Here is a 21,153-nt window from a genome sequence, read left to right on the forward strand (position 1 = left end):
AAAGTCTAATTCTGTTACATGTCAGAGAAAGTCTGCCTTTGAGATAAAGAGAAAGCTATGGAGCAAAATGTCACACAAAAGAATTACAAAGACATTTGTAAAATGTATTGAACATACCGAAAAACAAGGATTATAGTAACAAAAGTGAAGTTAGAAAAGGCTTAACATCTATTTTTCTGTGTCACAAATAAGATCCTTCATATTTTACTAGCAACACATGCAACAAAAACGCATATATTAGCAGAAAACACCTTGCAAATACACATTCTTTTTGTTTTTCAGTCTAGACAAGTGGATATTTACAAAGTAGCTATACAGGAAATATATAATCAGTAAAGATACATTTAGTAAGCAATAGTGTAAAAGTATTAAGAAGTAAAATCTAATAGGTAAATTTTTCCTAAAATTGACACCAAGAATTTCAAAAAACACATATAGGCCCCCTTATCTACAGTTTCACTTTCCACAGTTTCAGTTACCCGCAATCAGCTGTGGTCTGAAAATACGAGATATACAATTCCAGAAAGAAACAATTCGTAAGTTTTAAATTGTGCACCTTCCTGAGTAGCCTCATTACTGAGGCATTTTATCATCTCATATCATAAGCAGGGTGCATACAGTACAATAAGGTATTTTAGAGAGACTTTATTCATTTAACTTTTACTACAGTTTATTATTATAACTGTTCTATTTTACTTTTAGTTATTATTGTCAATCTCTTACTGTGCCTAATTTATAAAATTAAGCTTTTATCATACGATACGTGTGTATGCACAGGAAAAAACATTGCATATATGGTATTTGTACTATTCACGGTTTTAGTCATCTACTGGAAGTCTTGGAACATAATCCCCTGTGAATAAGGAGGAACTACTGTATCTATTTTTCTACTTTTATTAGTGTGAGAAAAAAAAATATGGAGTTATGTATTCAAATGTTTTCTGGTATTACTTGTACACCTTCATAGTACTAAAAAAATTAAAAGTTTTAGGTAACATGAAATCATCTGAATATACTTATAAATGAGTACATGTTAAATAACAACAAAAACTACAGAAGGCAGTGATATTGGATACTCCCAGGTTAGATTCCTGGTCTTGTTGAGAAAAGATATATCCAATTCCCAAAGCAAGCAACTTAATAAATAAGGAGAAGGCTGATGGTAATAATGAACCACCTGATATACAAGTTAAGGTAACACACCAATTAATTTAAAATCAACTTACCCAGGATTATTGCAATTAAACCTTAAACCAATATATGTGTAAAAATCAGTCACATGGGATAAACTCTAGATTCACCTTGAACTCTATAACATTTAGGGTCACCAACTAAATTTTTATTAATATTAAATATTTACATATTTAGAACTGTTATGAATTTGGAATTTTTCAAAAATAACCTGGAAATATTAACATTTTTATTAATTGGCTTTCTATGCATGACACATAACAAAAGTATAAGTGGCATAGCTAATTCAGTTTTTGAGAAAGCAACATTCTTATCAAATTTCTTGTAAGGAAGTAATTACATTCAGAAAAATCTATAGAAAATTTTACTTCTAATAATTTAAGATCCATTAGTTTAACATGGGAATTTAAAACAACTGAAAAACCTTTCCTGTTTACATTTTATTTATGAAACTTCCATGATAAAAACAATTTCTTGGTAAGACACCCACACACCTATTTCTGCCTGTGTAGCATAGGTGAATGGCCAGGTTATATAGCTATTTCTCTCTTCAGCAGAGCAGGAACCACACCCAGTGCTAAAAGCAAGCTTTGCAGCGTTATCACCCTAGACAAACTTACACCCTGTTGTTAAGCTGTTTGGCTCCATTGCTTGGACCAGGCACCGGGTCCTCAGGTTTGCATACAGGATTGAAGTTGAGACTTTTCTGCATAGTGGACTGCTTGCTGTACAGCTGATAGGGAATGTAGGACAGGAGTCGTCCAGCTTTGATGCTGCAACAAAAAGTAATAGCAACGTAAGAGTTCAATAGTTGGGGGAAATGAGCTTTCCATGAAAAAGCAACGTTCTTAATGATGGGAGTATTTCACTAGCAAGCCATCTTTCCTATTAGTCCTCTCCCTCTGTGTTTGTGATTCTAATATACTTTGAAAAATGACATCCCATCCATGAAAAGACACACATCTGAGATTTTAAAAAATCAATAGCCAACAATCCTATATGAGGCAAAACAACAACAACTACAGAGTAAGATGAGAAAAGCAAGAGTTGGATTAGCTTATATTTTTATCTTGACTTTAACATTGACCACAATTTCCCCTCAAATAATTGTACAATCATCAATACTTTCTCAAATCCCATCTCACATATTAAATTTTCCCAGAATAAGTAAATTAGATGAGGATTCCCAATTTCCACAATTCATGTTAGGTCTATTAAATGTGAAAAATTCTAAAAGAGCCCTGGCCGGCATGCTCAGTGGTTAGAGTGTCAGCCTACGCACCAAGGATCTCCCGGTACGATTTCCGGTTAAGGGCACTTACCTGAGTTGCAGGTTTGCTCCCTGCCTCCAGGTGGGGGCATGTGCAGGAGGCAGCCCATCCATGTGTCTCTCTCACACTGACATCCCTTCCTACCACCCCTTCCCCAAATCTCTCCCTTCCACTCTCTCTGAAAAAAAAAAAAAAAAAAAAAAAAATCGATGGAAAAAATATTCTCTCTGTGGGTGAGGATAAAAAAAAGGGACAAAATCAAAATGAAGGACCTCAACTTTAATAGTAATAAAGAATTTATACTATTTTAATGGAAGAGTGACTGAGACAAGGCCATTTGAGGATATGAACTCTATGAGGGCAGAAGCTATTTGTAATATCCTCTTCCAAATGTTCATTACCTACTAAACATAACCAGTAAAACCAGAGTAACACCAGTATTATTATAATACTGGGTAGTACTAGCACATTAACTGACACTCCCAAACAACTATTCTTTTGTTCTGCATAACTAAAACTAATTTGATTGCCATCTTAAAATCTGATTTTTAATAAATTAATTATTAAATTATTAAAATAAATTATATATGGTTACTATACCATTTAAAATATTTTCAATTTAAAATAGCCAACCAATAAATATACTGTACTTATGCTAACATCCAAATTTTACAACAGGTCTTTAAGTATCAGAAAATGTTTCTAGAAACATTTCTGGCTTTAAACCTAAAATGAATACTAAGATAGTCATATTTTAATTATTTAGAAAAAAATTAATAAGTAACAGACTAAATATACTTTATTATATCATAAATCCAAGAGCTTGACATCTAATTTTCTCAAAGGACACTACAAAACATGTAAGAAATGACTGAATTAGCTAACAAAAAATAATTTAAAATACTTAGTCAACTCAGAACATAGGAAAAGGTGATGATATATGCTAAAAATGAACTACAAAATGTTAGTCTATCTGTCCTTTATGTAATTATATCAATATGTATCTAGTAATTCTACCTAAAGCACCTACTGTATCCAAATGCTATAAGGACTACATTATGATGGGAAAGAACATACCAGAGACATTTCAATTTTCATTTACCTAAATACTTATTATCAGGCTAAGTTACTTTTGTTTTATTTTTTAATTTACTTTAATCAAGTTTAAAGATTTCATCCAAATATCAGAATCAAAATCCTAAAATTAGGTCATGTATTAAATTACTATTCTTTTTTTATAAGCTGTTTATATTATTGTTTTATTTTATTTTATAAATCTTTATTGTTAAAAGTATTACATACGTCCCGCTTTTTTTCTCCATTGACCCCCCCTCCAGTCCGCCCCCACCCCCCTTAATTTACTATTCTTTATCAAACTTTTTGCTTCCTTTAACACTTGGTCTCAACTGCCTATGGATCGCTCTTCTTATAATATTATGTATTTCACCTGCTTCCCCCACGCCAGATGTAGAGGTACTTAATACGTGAAGTAGAACCCTAACCTTAGCCTCCAACTTTTCCTTACATATAGCTGTAACTAAGGGATAAGTAGAGAGTGGGCACTCAAACACTGAGCCACATCAGCCAGGCTTCTTTGAGGAGTCTTAATTTTTTTTTTTTTTTAATTTGAGGAGTCTTAATTCTTGCTTTGTCCTATAGCCCAGCCCCACTGAAGTTATCTCTAAAACAGAACTTTGTATCTAATAGTTCTCGAAATCATTTCCTATTTCTATCAACTGACAATGACTTTACACTGACAGTTATAACCAGATTTGGGGAAATTTTACAAAAAATTAATATACAACAAAATTATCGCTACATAATTGCTATTCTGAACTTTTTCTTCTAGCTTATAGTATCAGCACTTTCTTTATATGAAACAATTCTGCACATCTAATGTGTTTATGGTTCCAGTCAATGTCTCTGTTATCCTGTATTACAGAAACAGTATCTAACACTGGTCTACACACCCACCCATGGATTCAGGCTTCTGTCTTCTTCCTTATTCAAAAGTGGATTTAAAGCAAGAAAGGATCTAATGATGTGCTAAGGAAAAACTGAGCTGCATTTGTCCATTCCGCCATTAAACAAAAATTATCTTTATGCACCAAAATTAAAATTCCCTTTGCCCCACGTCCACTAAACTTCCCAACTATTCACTAAGACACTATGAGCTAAGAAAAGGAAATAAACAGGTATAAAAATATAAGATTTCTTGCCCTTACACAGATACTGAAAGTTAGGCTATTCATTCTTTTTTTGGGGGGGTGGGGGGGAGCTAATCATTTTTTAGCTCCTAAGGACTGAGAATACATTTTCTAATAAAATGTTACCTACAACAAGTCAGTGGGGTGTAGTCTGAAATGTGTGTGTTGGTTAGTTAGCCAAATAAAAATAATATTAGAAGAATTCTGTAGTGCTGTGAGAGAAAAATGTAAATGACACCAATATTAAATTTTTTAAAAAGCCAAATCTACACCAGAAACTAGAGTCATGCACATTTTCTATAAAGAATAAATTGAAGCAAGACACAAAACCACAAGGAAAATGAAAATATCATGAAAGAAAATGTTGCAATCAAGTTTTATTTGAGTTTAAATAAGCACTCTGATATTTACATTGAATATAATTAGAAACAAAGTTTTAGCCTATATGAAGTATGAGATCTTTGGAGCCTCTGAGTATATGATAGACGTGCTAACATATCAGAATTTGGGAGCTTAAAAATAAAGGACAGATTCTACTGAGCATCAGTCACTCCCACTAGAAGGGGTATGAACTAGAACAATGGAGATGACACTCTCCACTCACAACAGAGCCATGAGAACCTAACCACAGGAGGGAGGCAGGTTTCCATGCTAAAAAGACTCGATACAATAAGCAACAACAAAAACTACATTGACCTGCAATGACTTAGGACAATGCTTTTAAACTGTGTTCCATGGGACTCACTGCTTAGTGAGGAGCGGGGTGGATCACAGCAGCTTTTCATGAACTATTCCAAACTTCAAATCTCAATATAAAACTGTCTGAAGAAAAGGAACAGGCAAAATTTTGAAAATCACTGACTTATACTATATGCAAGCAAGTGTGGGATTTTCAAGGCAGAGGCTTCAGTAAAATAATCTCACATCTTACACTCATGCACACAGGCGTCTCATTAAGGGACTTTCCAGCCCCTTAGCAGTCCTGGCTCTATAATCATGTGTATGTACACTGACTCAGGTTTCATGATACAGACACAGAGACCAGGGAATTCTAATCAAAGCCCAGTAGTCACCCCACACACTTAGAAGCGGTAGCTGCTATTTAAACTGCCCAAACTAAAAACAAGAAAGTTAATTATAGAAGAGAATATCATGTAGCAGCCATTAAATAGCTAATACAATGTTTAAAATTTTAAGTATAATAAAATATCATTAAAACACCACCAAGGAGTAGCCCTGGCTGGGTAGTTCAGTTAATTAGTGTGTCATCCGATACACCCAAGTTGAGGGTTCGATTCCCGGTCAGAGCACATACCAGATACAAGAAACAACCAATTAGTGCATAAATAAGTGGAACAGCAAAACGATATTTCCTTCCCTCCCTCCCTCTCTCCCCCGTCCCTCCCTCTAAAGTCAGTAAATAAAATAAATACACCAACACTGAGGAGGGAAAGAGATCAACAAGATTGGGATTAGAGTGTAAAAGGAAACAGTAGTGTGCTTTAAGCAAAAGAATTCTATCCTATGATACAATAGATACTGACATTTATTTTATATACTAAGACATGTGCCAAGACTGATCCATTTCCACATGGGCCAATTCACCTATAACAAGCTTAATTAAATGGCAAACAGCAGACCCAAATAGGAGTCAGAAAATCTGGACTGAATCCTGCTGTTCTCAGGCAAAGTAGTTAACCTTATTAGCCCTGCCTTCTCATATATAAAATGAAGCAAACACACCCTAGCCAGTGGCTCAATGGTTAGAGCTTTGGCCTGAGGATGGAGGGGGCAAGGATTTGATTCTGGTCAAGGGCACATACCTCGGTTGTGGGCTCAATTCCTGGCCCAATCAGGGCAAGGTCAGTAGGCAACCAGTTGATGTGTTTCTCTCTCTCTCACATTGATGTTTCTCTCTGTTTCTCACCACACATTCCACTCTCTCTAAAAATCAATGGAAAAAATATGCCAGGGTGAGGATTACCAAAAACAAAACAAAATGAAGTAAACAGGCCACATAATCATGTTATCCAAAGTCACTTTAATCATTTAAAAGCAGATGATTAGGCTTGACTTCAAACTAAAATGCTATCCATAAAAGTGAATTTTAAAACTTACAATGGCCACAGTTACTTTTTCTATTTTATTACCTCTAGTTGCATTCAAGGCAAGAAAGAGCAGGCGTAAAGAAAACAGCTGTCATGAACCCCACCATTTTCTCAGCAAATCAACTCCTACCTGATAAGAACCCTTTTCACCTCCACTCTCTTACTGTCCACGGAGTTACCCCATACCTTCCAAAGCCAAACTAAATATCCCTAGATCAAAATTCTAGCCCTAGCACAGGATAGGACTGGAATGTCTGTATGCAACAACACACACCTGATTCTGGAATGATCCTAACTTCTTATACTGAAAACTTCATAATTCCTTTTTGAAACACACAGCTAAAGGCCATGTTCATTAACCTTATATAATGAATGGATAGTGACTAAGTCATGAGAACACAGCACAAAGAACCAGTGAGATGTTCTAGGAATGGACCTTCAGCAATCCTCAAAGGTTTAAAAAATGCTTAATCTATAAAATACTAGTACACCTGGCTTTCTGGAAGCTAAATACACTTTAAAATACACAGACACACACACACACACACACACACACACACACACACACACACATATTTTATTGATTTCAGAGAGGAAGGCAGAGGGAGAGAGAAATATCAATGACAAGGAAGAATCATTGATCGGCTGCCTCCTGCATGCCCCACACTGGGAATTGAGCCCACAACCTGGGCATTTGCCCCAACTGGGTATTCCATGATGACTTCCTGGTTCATAGGTCAATTCTCAACCACTGATTATGCCAGCCTGGCTAAATGCACTTTTTTTTTAAATGCTCTTTTAACTTTTTGGACTTTATTAACTAGAAGCCCAGCACGCAAAATTGTGCAGCCCTGCCCACCCACACGCGCCTCGCTGTGCCCACCCACCCGCCTGCCAGCCTTGCTGCGATCTGAGCCTGTGGACCGCAGGGGAGGGACCGAGAGATGCTCCACGCACTTCATGGTGACGGGTTGTTTGGTCGTTACAGCGTTACAACCACAGGCTTTTTATAATATAGATACTTGCTAATGTTTTTAGAATTAAAAATGAAACAAAACAGTTTCTCCTTATATATTATGCCTTTACAATGTGCCAGGCACTGTGCTAGTTTACATAACCATAGCAGGCAAGTACCAGCCTTCTTTTACAGTGAGAAACTCAAGTTCAGAATGACTGCAGAATTCTTCCCCAAGTCACACAAGATGACAGGCATGCCAATTCCTGCATTCTGATGTGAACCCCGGTGTGTCTCCAGAGCCCAGGCACAGGCTTTCCAGCTATGCTATGATGCCTCCCACTGAATCTGTGCTGCTACATCTGCTACACAAAGGAATTGAGCACAACTCAATCTGCTGAATAAATTTATGGAAAGTGTCAAAACTAGTGAAGCTTAGGATTTTTTCAAAAGCTTGGAATTGATTGAAAAAACCAAAGTTTGTTTCATTAGAACTCCATAATTTAATCTGACCATTCTTTTATATAATAACTAGAGGCCTGGTGCATGAAATTCATGCACGGGTGGGGTCCTTAGGCCTGGCCAGCGATCAGGGCCTATAAGGGTCATCTCGTCCAGTCCCAATGGGGCCAGGATGGCCGGGGCCTGCTGGATGGGGCATGCTGAAGGGGGGAAGAGACTGGGAGAGGGACCACAGGTTTTCGGACAGGGGGAGGGAAGGGGGGAGGTTGGCTGGCTGTGGAAGGTTGGCTGTGGGAGCACACTGACCACCAGGGGGAAGCTCCTTCGTTGAGCGTCTGCCCCCTGGTGGTCAGTGTGCATCATAGCAGCTGGTTGACCAGTCATCCAGTCGTAACAGTCGCTTAGGCTTTTATATATATAGACTAGAGGCCCAGCATGCGAAATCACACCAGTCGTTATGGCCACAGGCCTTTTATAATATGGACTAGAGGTCCAATGCACGAAATTCGTTCAAGGGCCTCAGCCCTCGCAGCCGAGGTGGCTTGCCTCGGCCCTCGCAGCCCCGGCTTCATCCAGAATGTCATCCAGAAGGTCGTTCAGCTGTCCAGTCTAATTAGCATTATTACACTTTCATTATTATAGATAGATTATAATCTATTCATACATAAAGTTATTATTTTAATCCTTTAACTTTCAATTTTCATAAATCTAGCAATCACTCATATATAATATTATAGTTTTAAAATATAAATCACCTAAGTATGGCTCATTACCAAAGTTCCAAATGACATATTTAAACTTAAGAAGTTAATATGAATAGCCATCACTGATTTACAGCACACCAATTCCAAACAAACGGGGAACATTGCCTAGCCCATAATAGGTGCATAAATATTTGCCAGTGAATAACTTGCTTAGTCAACCTTCTCTTATCACCACCTCCTGCTGCTTACCGGCTGATTGCCCCTAATTCCTGGTAGCTGAGGTTCCATGAACATGAATGTAGTACTTTTAATAGGATGTCAAATCCTAGGCCACCTGAATTATCAATGTGAAGTTAGAGCAGGGGTGGGCAAACTTTTTGACTTGAGGGCCACAATGGGTTCTTAAACTGGACTGGAGGGCCGGAACAAAAGCATGGATGGAGTGTTTGTGTGAACTAATATAAATTCAAAGTTAACATCATTACATAAAAGGGTATGGTCTTTTTTTTTTTTTAGTTTTATTCATTTCAAACGGGCCGGATCCGGCCCGCGGGCCGTAGTTTGCCCACAGCTGAGTTAGAGTATAGTAGTGTTCTTTAAGACATTAATTACTTTTCACACTTAAGGGGCAATGTAAATGTCTATAATAGAAATAAAATGTATTCCAATTTTTAAACCTTATTAAAAATTACACTTACCTTTCCACAATCCATTCTGGCCGAATTACTTTTTCCCCCTTCAATTCTTTTATTTTGGCAGTAGGAAGATTTGTGGCAATAATGTGTGTTGTTTTGGACCTGGAATAATACACATGGTACTGTCCTCCATGCAACATCATTAGCTTTCTCAATTCCTCAGCAGAAGGATCTGTAAAGTTAATATTAAAATATATTATGAGGTTTATATATAAGAAAGTAGAGTCCTAGCTGAATAATCCCTAGAACAAGCCATTCAGAGAGTATATGACTGGTTCACTTTCTCCTTGGCTGTGTTGCCAGTAAACAAAGTTGGGAGGTAAATCACAAGGTGATAAAGCTATTTTGCCTTAGCACATCCTCTTCCTCTGGTTGCTAGAGACGGTCTATCAACACAAAAACATCTACTGCTAAGAGGTGCCTAGAAGAGCAAATAGGAACCTCACGTAATGAATCAAATAATAATAACAGAGCAAATATTTTTAAACTTTTGATCACATTTAGCTGTATGACCCTGATATTGGTATCTTTTGTTTTTTTATAAACTGACAACTATAAAGTCATTTATGAATCAGTTTACAGAGATTCCAATTAATCTTACAGCTCTTTCAGAGCATAGCAGGTCCTCGAATAGCAACATTTTGTTATTGCATTAATGAGATGCCATAGGAACTGAAATTTCGTTTATATCAATCAGCACATTGTAAAACTGGTTATATGTCATTTCACTGAAAGTCAACAGAACCTATTGATTACATTCAGTGATGACTTACTATAATACAATAGTCAGAAGTCCACCTATACAGAAGATAAATTAAACACTGCAGACCGAGAAACAGTGCATATTTTTCAACTGTTTCAAAATATTTTATTCCTAATACAACTATTAAAAATATCTTAAAACAAAAATCAATGTAGTTTATGTTTTCCCATTAAAAAAATGTCTGACTCATTACAGTCTGTTATAGTGGGCATTTAATACTAGCAATTAAACTAATTATTTTCAATAGCTTTTCTATTTCTTTCACCTATTATCCTAATGAAAGCTCTAAATCACACCTCCCCTAGCAACAGCTGTGTCCCGGGTGGTGGTGTGTAGGGGGGTGCGGGGTGGGGGTGGGGGGGGAGTCACAGGAGGCTTATGTATCTACTTTGTTGTTCAAGCAACAGATTTTCCATAAGCCCAAACAAATATTATAGGTCCAAGTATTTAGATGAACACCTTTCTTTTTTTTTTTAAATATATGTGTGTGTGTGTGTGTGTGTGTATTTATTGATTTCAGAGAGGAAGAAAGAGGGAGAGAGAGATAGAAACATCAGCCTAACCCAGCCGTGGGCAAACTACGGCCCGCGGGCCAGATCCGGCCCGTTTGAAATGAATAAAACTAAAAAAAAAAAAAAGACCATACCCTTTTATGTAATGATGTTTACTTTGAATTTATATTAGTTCACACAAACACTCCATCCATGGTTTTGTTCCAGCCCTCCGGGCCAGTTTAAGAACCCATTGTGGCCCTCGAGTCAAAAAGTTTGCCCACCCCTGGCCTAACCAGTTTGGCTCAGTGGATAGAGCATCGACCTGCGGACTCAAGGGTCCCAGGTTTTATTCTGGTCAAGGGCATGTACCTTGGTTGTGGGCACATCCCCAGTAGGGAGTGTGCAGGAGGCAGCTGATTGATGTCTCTCTCTCATCGATGTTTCTAACTCTCTATTCCTCTCCCTTCTTCTCTGTAAAAAAATCAATAAAATATATTAAAAAAAAAAAAAAGAAAAGAAAGTAACATCAAATGATGAGAGAGAATCATCGATCAGTTGCCTCCTGCACGCCCCCCAACTGGGGAACGAGTCCACAACCCAGGCATGTGCCCTTGACCGGAATCGAACTCGGGACCCTTCATTCCACAGGAGAACACTCTATCCACCGAGCCAAACCCACCAGGGTTAGATGAAGACTTTTATTATAACTATCTAATTAAATGAGTTTTAGACTTGAGAAAAATTTAAAAACTAAAAAAGCAAATACAGATATGCCAGGTTTAATTCATGGTAAATTCTACTGTATAGAATTCATTTGATGTTACTGACCACACATACTGACATTGCCTGATAAGTGCAAGCCACATATATTAAGATTTCTAAAATAAACATATATATATATATTTATATATTTATATATTTTAGTACCCTCAGTAAAATCATGAAATCATTTTAATAATACTCAATTTAACCCAATAGTTCCAAAACATTATCATTTCACTGTGTAATCAATATAAAAAATTGGGATATTTCATATTTTTTTCATACTGAGCCTCCAGAATCAAGTGTACATTTTCTTTTTACAGCACATCTCAATTTAGACTAACCTCATTTCAAGTATTGTTTTTTTTAAAACAATATATTTTATTGATTTTTTTTTACAGAGAGGAAGGGAGAGGGATAGAGAGTTAGAAACAATGATGAGAGAGAAACATCGATCAGCTGCCTCCTGCACACTCCCTACTGGGGATGTGCCCGCAACCAAAGTACATGCCCTTGACCAAATTGAACCTGGGACCCTTTGGTCCGCAGGCCGATGCTCTATCCATTAAGCCAAACCGGTTAGGGCTATTTCAAGTGTTTAAAATATGTGGCTAAAGGCTACCAAATTGGACAATGCACTAGAAAAATAAATGAGAACAATGTTTAGATAAAATTAGTTCAAAATTCATAATCGAAAATTTTCAGGGGTTGGGATCACAAAAACCAAGCTAGAGCATCACAATGATTTAATGAAAAATGGTGAAAATTAAGTAGCTAGTCAGTCAGAAATTTATAGTTTACTTAGTTTTTTTCCCTAAGATCAAAGAATTTGGATCACTTTATTAATACCAAATTCAAGGATAGATACAATGCAATTATATGGACAGACACCAAATCCAATAAAGAGCACAGAAATGTAAAAAAACCTTCTTACAAATTAATCTATACTTTTTCCAAACCAACTGTATTAAATGACAGAAACAGCAGGGGGCTGCCGGAACACATTGTCTTTGCATACACATGCTTGAAACACACTCTTCCCTCTACTAGTTGCTCTTTGAAATCTAATTACTACATTAATTTGGAACTGGAAAACCTGGAGAGTTCATTGTCCTTGTTTTTTTCATTGTTCTTTTATGGGATGAAGTTAAGGGGGCTCATTAAAGTTCAATTCTGAAGACTCTCAAATATTCTTCAGTGTTAGTGAACCATGAAACCAATCTATTAAAGGTAAGTGCACATAAACTATGTGACCTGGGCTTACTCTTGGCTTTAACATGCTTTACTGTGTGACTCTGGACAAGTACCAGACTCCTTTAAGCTTTCTCCCTTTTCTTTAAAAATAAACAAGGAAGGCCATAATGATGAATTAAGTCTGGCACATAGGAAATACTCAATATAAAAACTGCTATTATTATAAAGTATGAAGACATCAGAACTCCTTTCAAGTAATGTATATGCCTTGAGACTCTTGCCCTAAACTCTAAAAAAAATGGTGGAAGAAGACAATACATATGCTGACAAATGGTGGCTCGAACTTGCAAACAAAACTGGAACTACCCATAGCGCACAATGGACAGCAGCCAGGAACCACTCCATCAACCCAAACAGCCTGATATGTAGCTGGTGGCCAACCTCATTATGATTGTTTTTTGAAACTTTTAAAATAGTATTTCTCTTTGACTCTATTTCTTCAGCAACCAAACATACTCCCAAATTATAAGTTCAAAAGAATATAAATAATAGCTCTAAACATTTGCATAATAAATTTAACACCCTTCTTTAATTCAGCAGATGTGTGCTAATTAGAGAAAAATACTTATGAGATAGTATTCAACAGTATGAAATCTATATGACACTAAAAGTTGTGTGACAGCCAGGCCGGTGTGGCTCAGTGATTGAGAGTCGACCTCTGAACCACAAAGTCACAGTTCGATTCCCAGTCAGGGCACATGCCCAGGTTGCGGGCTCGATGTGCAGAAGGTAGCTGATCAATGATTTTCTCTCATCATTAATGTTTCTATCTCTTTCCTTCTCCTTTCCTCCCTGAAATAAAAAAAATTTTTTTTTAAAGTTGTGTGACATACTCAAGGGACCCTATCCCTGTAATCTACTACACCAGTTACTTTTCTTCATAGTACTGATAATCTAAAATTACCTTGTCTATTCATTTACTTATTGTCAGATTTCACCCCAGAACATATGCTCCTTGAGGACAGGAACCTTGTCTGTCTTACTTCCATGTATCTGGCACAAAGCAGGTGCTCAATAAGTATCTATTGAATTCACTGAGATCCACAATGCTTCACAGACTCTCCCCTGAAATATTTACTCAGTCTCTTAACCCCTAGAGTGCCAGGGAGTGCAATCGCGCTCCTCCCGTCTTTCACCAAAAGTGCCAGGAACGCTATCACGCTCCTCCTGCAGTGTCACTATCAGATGCTAGTAGTTCACTCTTCATTGACAGATGGCACCTAAGTGCAGATTACTTATGATGCCGAATGTTTGTAGTTCTAAAATTGACCACTGGCATTTATCTGCCTAATTTTTTACAGGTACTACGATTTTATGAAGTTTACTCAGATTTTGTAGCCCTAAAGCTTCGAAATGGCGTCCAGTTCTAAGTCTGCTTTTATTAGTGATGATATTGCTAAATATGTCAATTCTTGCTGTGAAGATGACGATTTTGTGGAAGATATTGTAGAAGGGTGTCCCTCTATTTTAAAATTATATATTTTGTTCAAATTTTTTTTTCTACTAGTATTTTATAATACAATCAGCAAACAATATATGTCAAAGATGAAAACAAATGTAGTAAAGGTTTCCTTAAGTTTTTGGAATATGTAACTTCATTTACTTGCGATTCATAATTTTCCTAACCTGCTGTAAAATCAGCAAAAATGCCTTGGCAATTTCAGCATAGTTCCTAGGATATTGGTTGGCACTCAAAGGGTTAAAAATTAGGCCAGACAGCAGACTCCAAAGTGAGACTGACTGAATTAAAATCCTAGCCATGGACTTCAGGCAAGTTACTTAACTTCCTAGGCCCCGGTTTTCTCATATGTAAACTGGGGATAGAAACAGCTGTTGTGGGATCTAAAAGAGCCAAAAATTATAAATTGCTAAAAAAAGGCCATACACATAGTAAGAACAGCATGTCAGCTATCACCAGTATTATTATTATTATTATTATTATTATTATTATTATTATTATTACTAGTGGCCCGATGCATGAAATCCATGGACATTAAAAGGGAATTAATTAGAGGAAATATTTTAATATTGCTATTTTGTTTCCATCTCTCCATCCCAGTATCTCCCAGTCTCTGCCTTTGTTTTTCTCAACAGTCCTCCAGGCCTCCCTGCCTCCCTCTTCCTCTTTCCCGGCTGGGAGGGGATTGGGCCAGTGGGCCAGCTCCACCCTCTGCCTAAGGGCCTCATTCTCAGAGAGGCTGGGAGAGCAAACTGGGAGGGAGGGAAAGAAAGGGAGAAAAGGCTGTGAGCTGGTGAGCACTGTGTGTCTGTGTGTATTTGGTTATGAGTGTGAGTGCCGGCCCCACCTCCCCCGGCCCCCGCCCCGCTGCCACAAGTCCCCACCCACCAGAGCCTGCTGTGGGTGTAGCCTGGGCATTAGGCCAAGCCTTCGGCCTTGGTGTGATGGACCCTGGCTCTTTATATATATATACACTAAAGGCCCGGTGCATGAAATTCATGAACTGGGGCGGGGTGGGGATGTGTCCCTCAGCCCAGCCTGCACCCTCTCCAATCTGGGACCCCTTGAGGGATGGCCGACTGCCCATTTAGGGATGAGCAGTCGGACATCCCTCTCACAATCCAGGACTGCTGGCTCCCAACCGCTCACATGCCTGCCAGCCTGATCAGCCCCTAACCACTCCCCTGCCAGCCTGATCGACGTCTAACTGCTCCCCTGCCGGCCCAATTTCCCCTAACTGCCCTCCCCTGCTCGCCTGGTCACCCCTAACTGCCCTCCCTTGCAAGCCTGGTCCCCCTCAACTGCCCTCCCCTGCAGGCCTGGTCCCCCTCAACTGCCCTCCCCTGCAGGCCTGGTCCCTCCCAACTGCCCTCCCCTGACGGCCATCTTGTGTCCACATGGGGGCAGCCATTTTGACCTCAGGGGGTAGCCATCTTGTGTGTTGGAGTGATGGTCAATTTTCATATTACCTCTTTATTAGATAGATAACTAGAGGCCCGGTGCACGAATTTGCAGCGATTGAGGCCTATCAGGGGGGCGTCCAGCCAGGGGGATGGACCCCAAGACGTTGGCCGGTTGGAGGGGTGGGGGGTAGGGTAGGGGCTGCGGGAGTTTGGCTGCGGGAGCACACTGACCACCAGAGGGCAGTTCTGCATTGAGCGGCTGCCCTCTGGTGATCAGTGCGTGTCATAGCGACTGGTCGACCGGTCATTCTGGTCATTAGGTTGTAACCGTCACTTAAGCTTTTATATATATAGATTACTATTATTATTATCTCTTATTCCAAAGCAGGAAGATGGTAGGAACTTCAGGGCTGCTCTCCACTTTAAATAATTTTTTTTTCAATCCATAATCTCACCTACAAGTCCTTCTCTTGATGCCCACCCTTCCTTCCGTACATTCTCCTTCTAGAATGTCCTGAATGTACTGTACTGGCAACCATAAGAGAATAAAAAACCAAATTCAGGGAAATTCTATATTCTCTAAATCTTTACAATTGGTGTTACACTAGAGAATGTCACAACTAAAAAAACTTTTTGAGATCTAATAAATATTTCATTTCCCACACTGGTAATATATGAGATTAATCAAGTTAAACCAATTCAAATAAAAATTAACATTCCTCAAACCTCATTACACATTCTCACTATACATACTATTTTTAAATACATTAGAGTATAAAAAAGGTAACTGAATCACCAAGAAAATCACCACCACAGATTATCACTGACATTTTGGTGAAGATCCTTTAAGTAAAACAGTGACTCTGTGGCTCCCAAAGATCACTTTATGGGGGTGGGGTGGAGTGGGCCAGGGGTGGGGTGGGGATATAACATTGGTTCTAAAATAGAATATTAAAGGGACATGTGGCAATCAAATTTTTTCCTTGAAGCTCTAAATTTTTAAACATGTAAATTATTGTTTATTAATAAAGTTTCTTATAAATGGCATCAATTTTAGTTACATTAACAAACCAAAAACTGGAGAGATTAAGGTAACTTTCCAAAGTTACACACAGCTAGTGGGCCAGCTACAATTCAGGTCCTAGTCTATCTCCCCAAAACTCATACTTGATCAGCATTAACATGATGCAACCCTGAATGCAATGTCTGGTTTGCAGTTACAGGTTAACAATTAAAAGTCTTGGGGATATGACTCATCTCACTTAGCCTCTTTCCAAATTGACAAAATGAAAGGCTAGACTAGACATTTAAGATCCCTTACACAGCTGTTTTACAATTTCTATGCACTAAAAGTATTATCTCCAGAAAACCAACTTTGCAGACTATTTCAAAAGTTTGTGAGAGAAAGCAAAGCAAGTCACATCACACCCAATTTTATTGGTAAACTAAAGCAGAAAAAAAATGTAAATGAGGAAAAAAATACACACACACATAACTCATATATTTTGATTACCTAATAAACTACAATGTCTTACACACATAACAGATACAAAATTCAAGAAGTTTAAAGTCATGAAATGCAAAGTACTTAAAGCAAATAATGTTTCTGTTATGGCCAATATAAAACATGCGGCATAAGGGAAAACACAGTGAACTGAAGACCAAAAGTCCTGATTTTAGTTTGGCTCTGCCATAATTAACTGGGTGACATTAAGGATTCTAGCCCTAGCTGGTTTGGCTCAGTGGATAGAGCGTCGGCTTATGGAATGAAGAGTCCCAGGTTCAATTCCGGTCAAGGGCACATACCCAGGTTGCAGGCTCCATCCCCACTGGGGGGTGTGCAGGAGGCAGCCAATCAATGATTCATCACTGATGTTTCTATCTCTCCCTCCCTCTCCCTTGCTCTCTGAAATCAATAAAAATATATTTTAAAAAAAGTTTTCTACTATCCAGCCAGCATGGCTCAGTGGTTAAGCTTTGGCCTATGAACCAGGAGGTCACGGTTTAATTCCCAGTGGTTCGAACCCCAGTGTGGGGTGTGCAGGGACAGCAGATCAATGATTCCCTGTCATCATTGATGTTTCCATCTCTCTCTCTCTCTCTCTGAAATCAATAATATATATATATTATATATATATATATATGTGTGTGTGTGTGTGTGTGTGTAGAAAAGTTTTCTATAGAAACATAAGATCCAGAGAAAACAACTGATTAATAATACTTTTCACCTAAAACTGTGTTTCTCACTGATCAGAACTGTATAACTTAAAAGACTTACAAATATCTTAGAAAGCTTTGCAAACCTTACACAATATGTTTCCTAAGGAAAACCAGTGGTAACTCAGGTGTCCCATTTTCATTAAAATGTTCAACCAGCGCCCGCTCCAGTGGTGTCAGCAGTCCTGGGGGCAGACAGTGATCCCGGAGGCGCTGGACACCCCCGCCAGAGTTCAGCCACGATGGTCCGGGGTGAGAAAGCCCCGCCAGGCCCCATGGCTGCAACTTGGACCTGCTTCCTTAACCAGGGACCTGGTGTGGGGCGGGCAGCAGCGGCACTTCCTCCTCAGCCCGAGCGTGGAGCAGGTCCCTGCGGTTTCAGAACTGAACTCCGAGGCCTCCCTGGGCAGCAGCAGCCCTGAGCCTGCCGGCTCTCCCTCGATCCCGCCAAGGCTTGCTTCTCACACTTGCTGAAAACCTTCTCGGTCCACTTGCCATAGTAATCAGTTTGGCTGAAGGGTTTGGGGGACTTTAGCCGCCTCCCCCTCAACCCCACAGGGCAGGCTGAAAAGACTGGGGGACTCCAGCAGGGTTGAGGGGACAGGGCGCCGCCATCTTGTGGCTATGGGTGCCTCCATATTTGTGAGGGTGTGGTGGTCAATTTGCATATTCTGTCTTTATTAGAAAGGATTATATTTAGCTTTACCTGCTCTTTTTTTTTTAAGTTTTATTTTATTGTTTAAAGCATTACAAATAGTGATACATATGTCTCCTTTTTTTCCCCCCCGATTGTCCTTCCCCCCGCCTCCCCTACCCCACAGCACATGCCCTCACCCCACCTCCCCAGTGTCTTGTGTCCATTGCTTATGCTTATGCATACAAGTCCTTCAGTTGATCTCTTACCCCCGCCCCAACCCTCCCCGGCCTTCCCACTGTACTTTGACTGTCTGTTCGATGCTTCTCTGCCTCCGTATCTTTTTGTTCATCAGTTTATAATGTTCTTTATTCTCCATAAATGAGTGAGTTCATGTGGTATTTTTCTTTCACTGCCTGGCTTATTTCACTTAACATAATGCTTCCCAGTTCCATCCATGCTGCTGCAAATGGTAAGAAAGAATTCCTTCTTTTTTATAGCAGTGCAGTATTCCATTGTGTACATGTACCATAGTTTTCTAATCCACTCATCTGCTGATGGGCATTTAGGCTGTTTCCAAATCTTAGCTATTGTAAATTGTGCTGCTATGAACATAGGGGTGCATATATCCTGATTGGTGTTTCTGTTTTCTTGGGATATATTCCTAGAAGTGGTATTATTGGGTCAAATGGCAGTTCCATTTTTAACTTTTTGAGAAAATGCCATACTGTTTTCCACAATGACTCCTCTTTTCTTTTGTTTTCTTTTCTTTTAAAATATTTTTATTGATTTCAGAGAGGAAGGGAGGGGGTGAGAGAGATAGAAACATCAGAGATGAGAAAGAATCATTGATTGGCTGCCTCTTGCACGCCCCCTACTGGGATCAAGCCCGCAACCCAGGCATGTGCCCTTGACCGGAATCAAACCCAGAGACCCTTCAGTCCGCAGGCTGACACTCTATACACTGAACCAAACCAGCTAGGGCTCTACCTCCTCTCTTCCCTCAAAGCAGCTACCTCAAATGACGCACAAGTATGGAAAGTAGGGACAGTTTTGCTCCACTTCATGTAGGTCACACTATGCACCTCAAGTATTTGATTCCATTTATGATTAAATATATGCCAGACCCTGACCAACTTCATTAGAGAAGCACAGTAAAATTAAACCAGGATTAATCCTCTATAGAGCTCAAGCCAAGTCATGCTGGCTAATAAGCATTTACTAATGTTCAGTCATGTACAAAACACCAAAGGAAACAAATTAAGAAACTGCTCTGCCTTAATGAAGAAGACAGATGGAGAGAGACATTTAAACCAAGGATTTTCAATGTTTTTAAAGAGCAGGATCCTTATTTCAAATGAACTCTTACAATAAATCCCCCAAAATACCAAGCAAATAAAAGTAGTAGTATAAAGTTTATTATGAAAGTTCAATTAGTAACATATATACTCATTGCCATTTTGCATTTCAGCATAGTACTGACGAAATCCTGATTCACACACATTAGAACTATTAACATTTCCAACTATTTAAAAGATACTAAGTATCTTCTCAATCCAGTTTAAGATTATATTCCACAATACTCCTACTGTGAATTTCATAGAACATTCTTTGAGATTCTGGATTCCATAACATTTCAGGATTACCTGAAACAAACTACAGTAAGTAAGAGATAATTAAGCATAGTAAAAGTAAAAGGCACATATCAAACACAGGGCCACACTTTAGGCCTAAAGCTCTGCAAGAGAAATTGTAGCACAGCAAAGGCCATTGCATCACACCAAAGAGCCACATGAAGACCACTTTCACATCAAAGACAGACTACATGTTATAACACAAGCTAAGTCTCTTCAAATTCAAGAAGACTGAAATGATATCAAGCATCTTCTCAGACCACAATGGAATGAATCAATGAAAAACAATCAAACACTTGGAAGCTAAATAGCATGCTATTAAACAATGATTGGACCCTAGCCGGTTTGGCTCAGTGGATAGAGCATTGGCCTGCGGACTGAAGGGTCCCAGGTTCTATTCTGGCCAAGGGTACATGCCTGGGTTCCAGGCTTGATCCCCATTAGGGGGCGTGCAGGAGGCAGCCGATCAATGATTCTCTCTCATCACTGATGTTTCTCTCTATCCCTCTCCCTTCCTTTCTAAAATCAATAAAAATGTATTAAAAACAAAATACAAAACAAAACAAAAAACAATGATTGAGTTACCAAAGAGATCAAAGAAGAAATAAAAAACATCCTGGAAACAAATGACAATGAAAACACAACAATCCAAAATCTATGGGACACGGTGAAAGCAGTCCTGAGAGGGAAGTTCATAGCACTACAGGCCTACTTCAAAAACAACAAACAAGAAACATTGGTAATTATCTAACCCTACAACTTAAAAAAAATTATAAAGAGAGTACAAAGAAAAACCTAGAGGAAGTAGAAGGAAGGAAATAATAAAGGTCAGGGCAGAAACAAATGACATAGAGACCAAAAAGAACAATACAAATGATCAATATAACCAAGAACTGATTCTTTGAAAAGATAAACAAGATTGATGAACCGCTAGCCAGGC

The 21,153-nt window shown here is 38.7% G+C and overlaps 1 protein-coding gene across 8 annotated transcripts in view; it reads right to left on the reverse strand.

Annotated features, from left to right (window-relative positions):
• Positions 1-21,153, reverse strand: part of REV1 (REV1 DNA directed polymerase) — a 101,846-nt gene that overhangs the window by 44,558 nt on the left and 36,135 nt on the right. For 4 of the 8 annotated variants that reach the window (XM_036302293.1, XM_036302292.1, XM_036302302.1 and 1 more), the window contains 2 exons: positions 9,597-9,765; positions 1,812-1,964 (listed from right to left, as the gene is read on the reverse strand). In XM_036302293.1, the coding sequence (XP_036158186.1) occupies positions 1,812-1,964; positions 9,597-9,765 (322 nt within the window). Of the gene's footprint in view, positions 1-1,811; positions 1,965-9,596; positions 9,766-21,153 lie in introns of those variants that run through there. The other 4 variants (XM_036302296.1, XM_036302295.1, XM_036302298.1 and 1 more) reach the window with 3 other exon arrangements.

The sequence above is a fragment of the Myotis myotis genome, unplaced genomic scaffold (assembly GCF_014108235.1).
Source record: "Myotis myotis isolate mMyoMyo1 unplaced genomic scaffold, mMyoMyo1.p scaffold_m19_p_30, whole genome shotgun sequence".
Lineage (NCBI taxonomy): Eukaryota > Metazoa > Chordata > Mammalia > Chiroptera > Vespertilionidae > Myotis > Myotis myotis.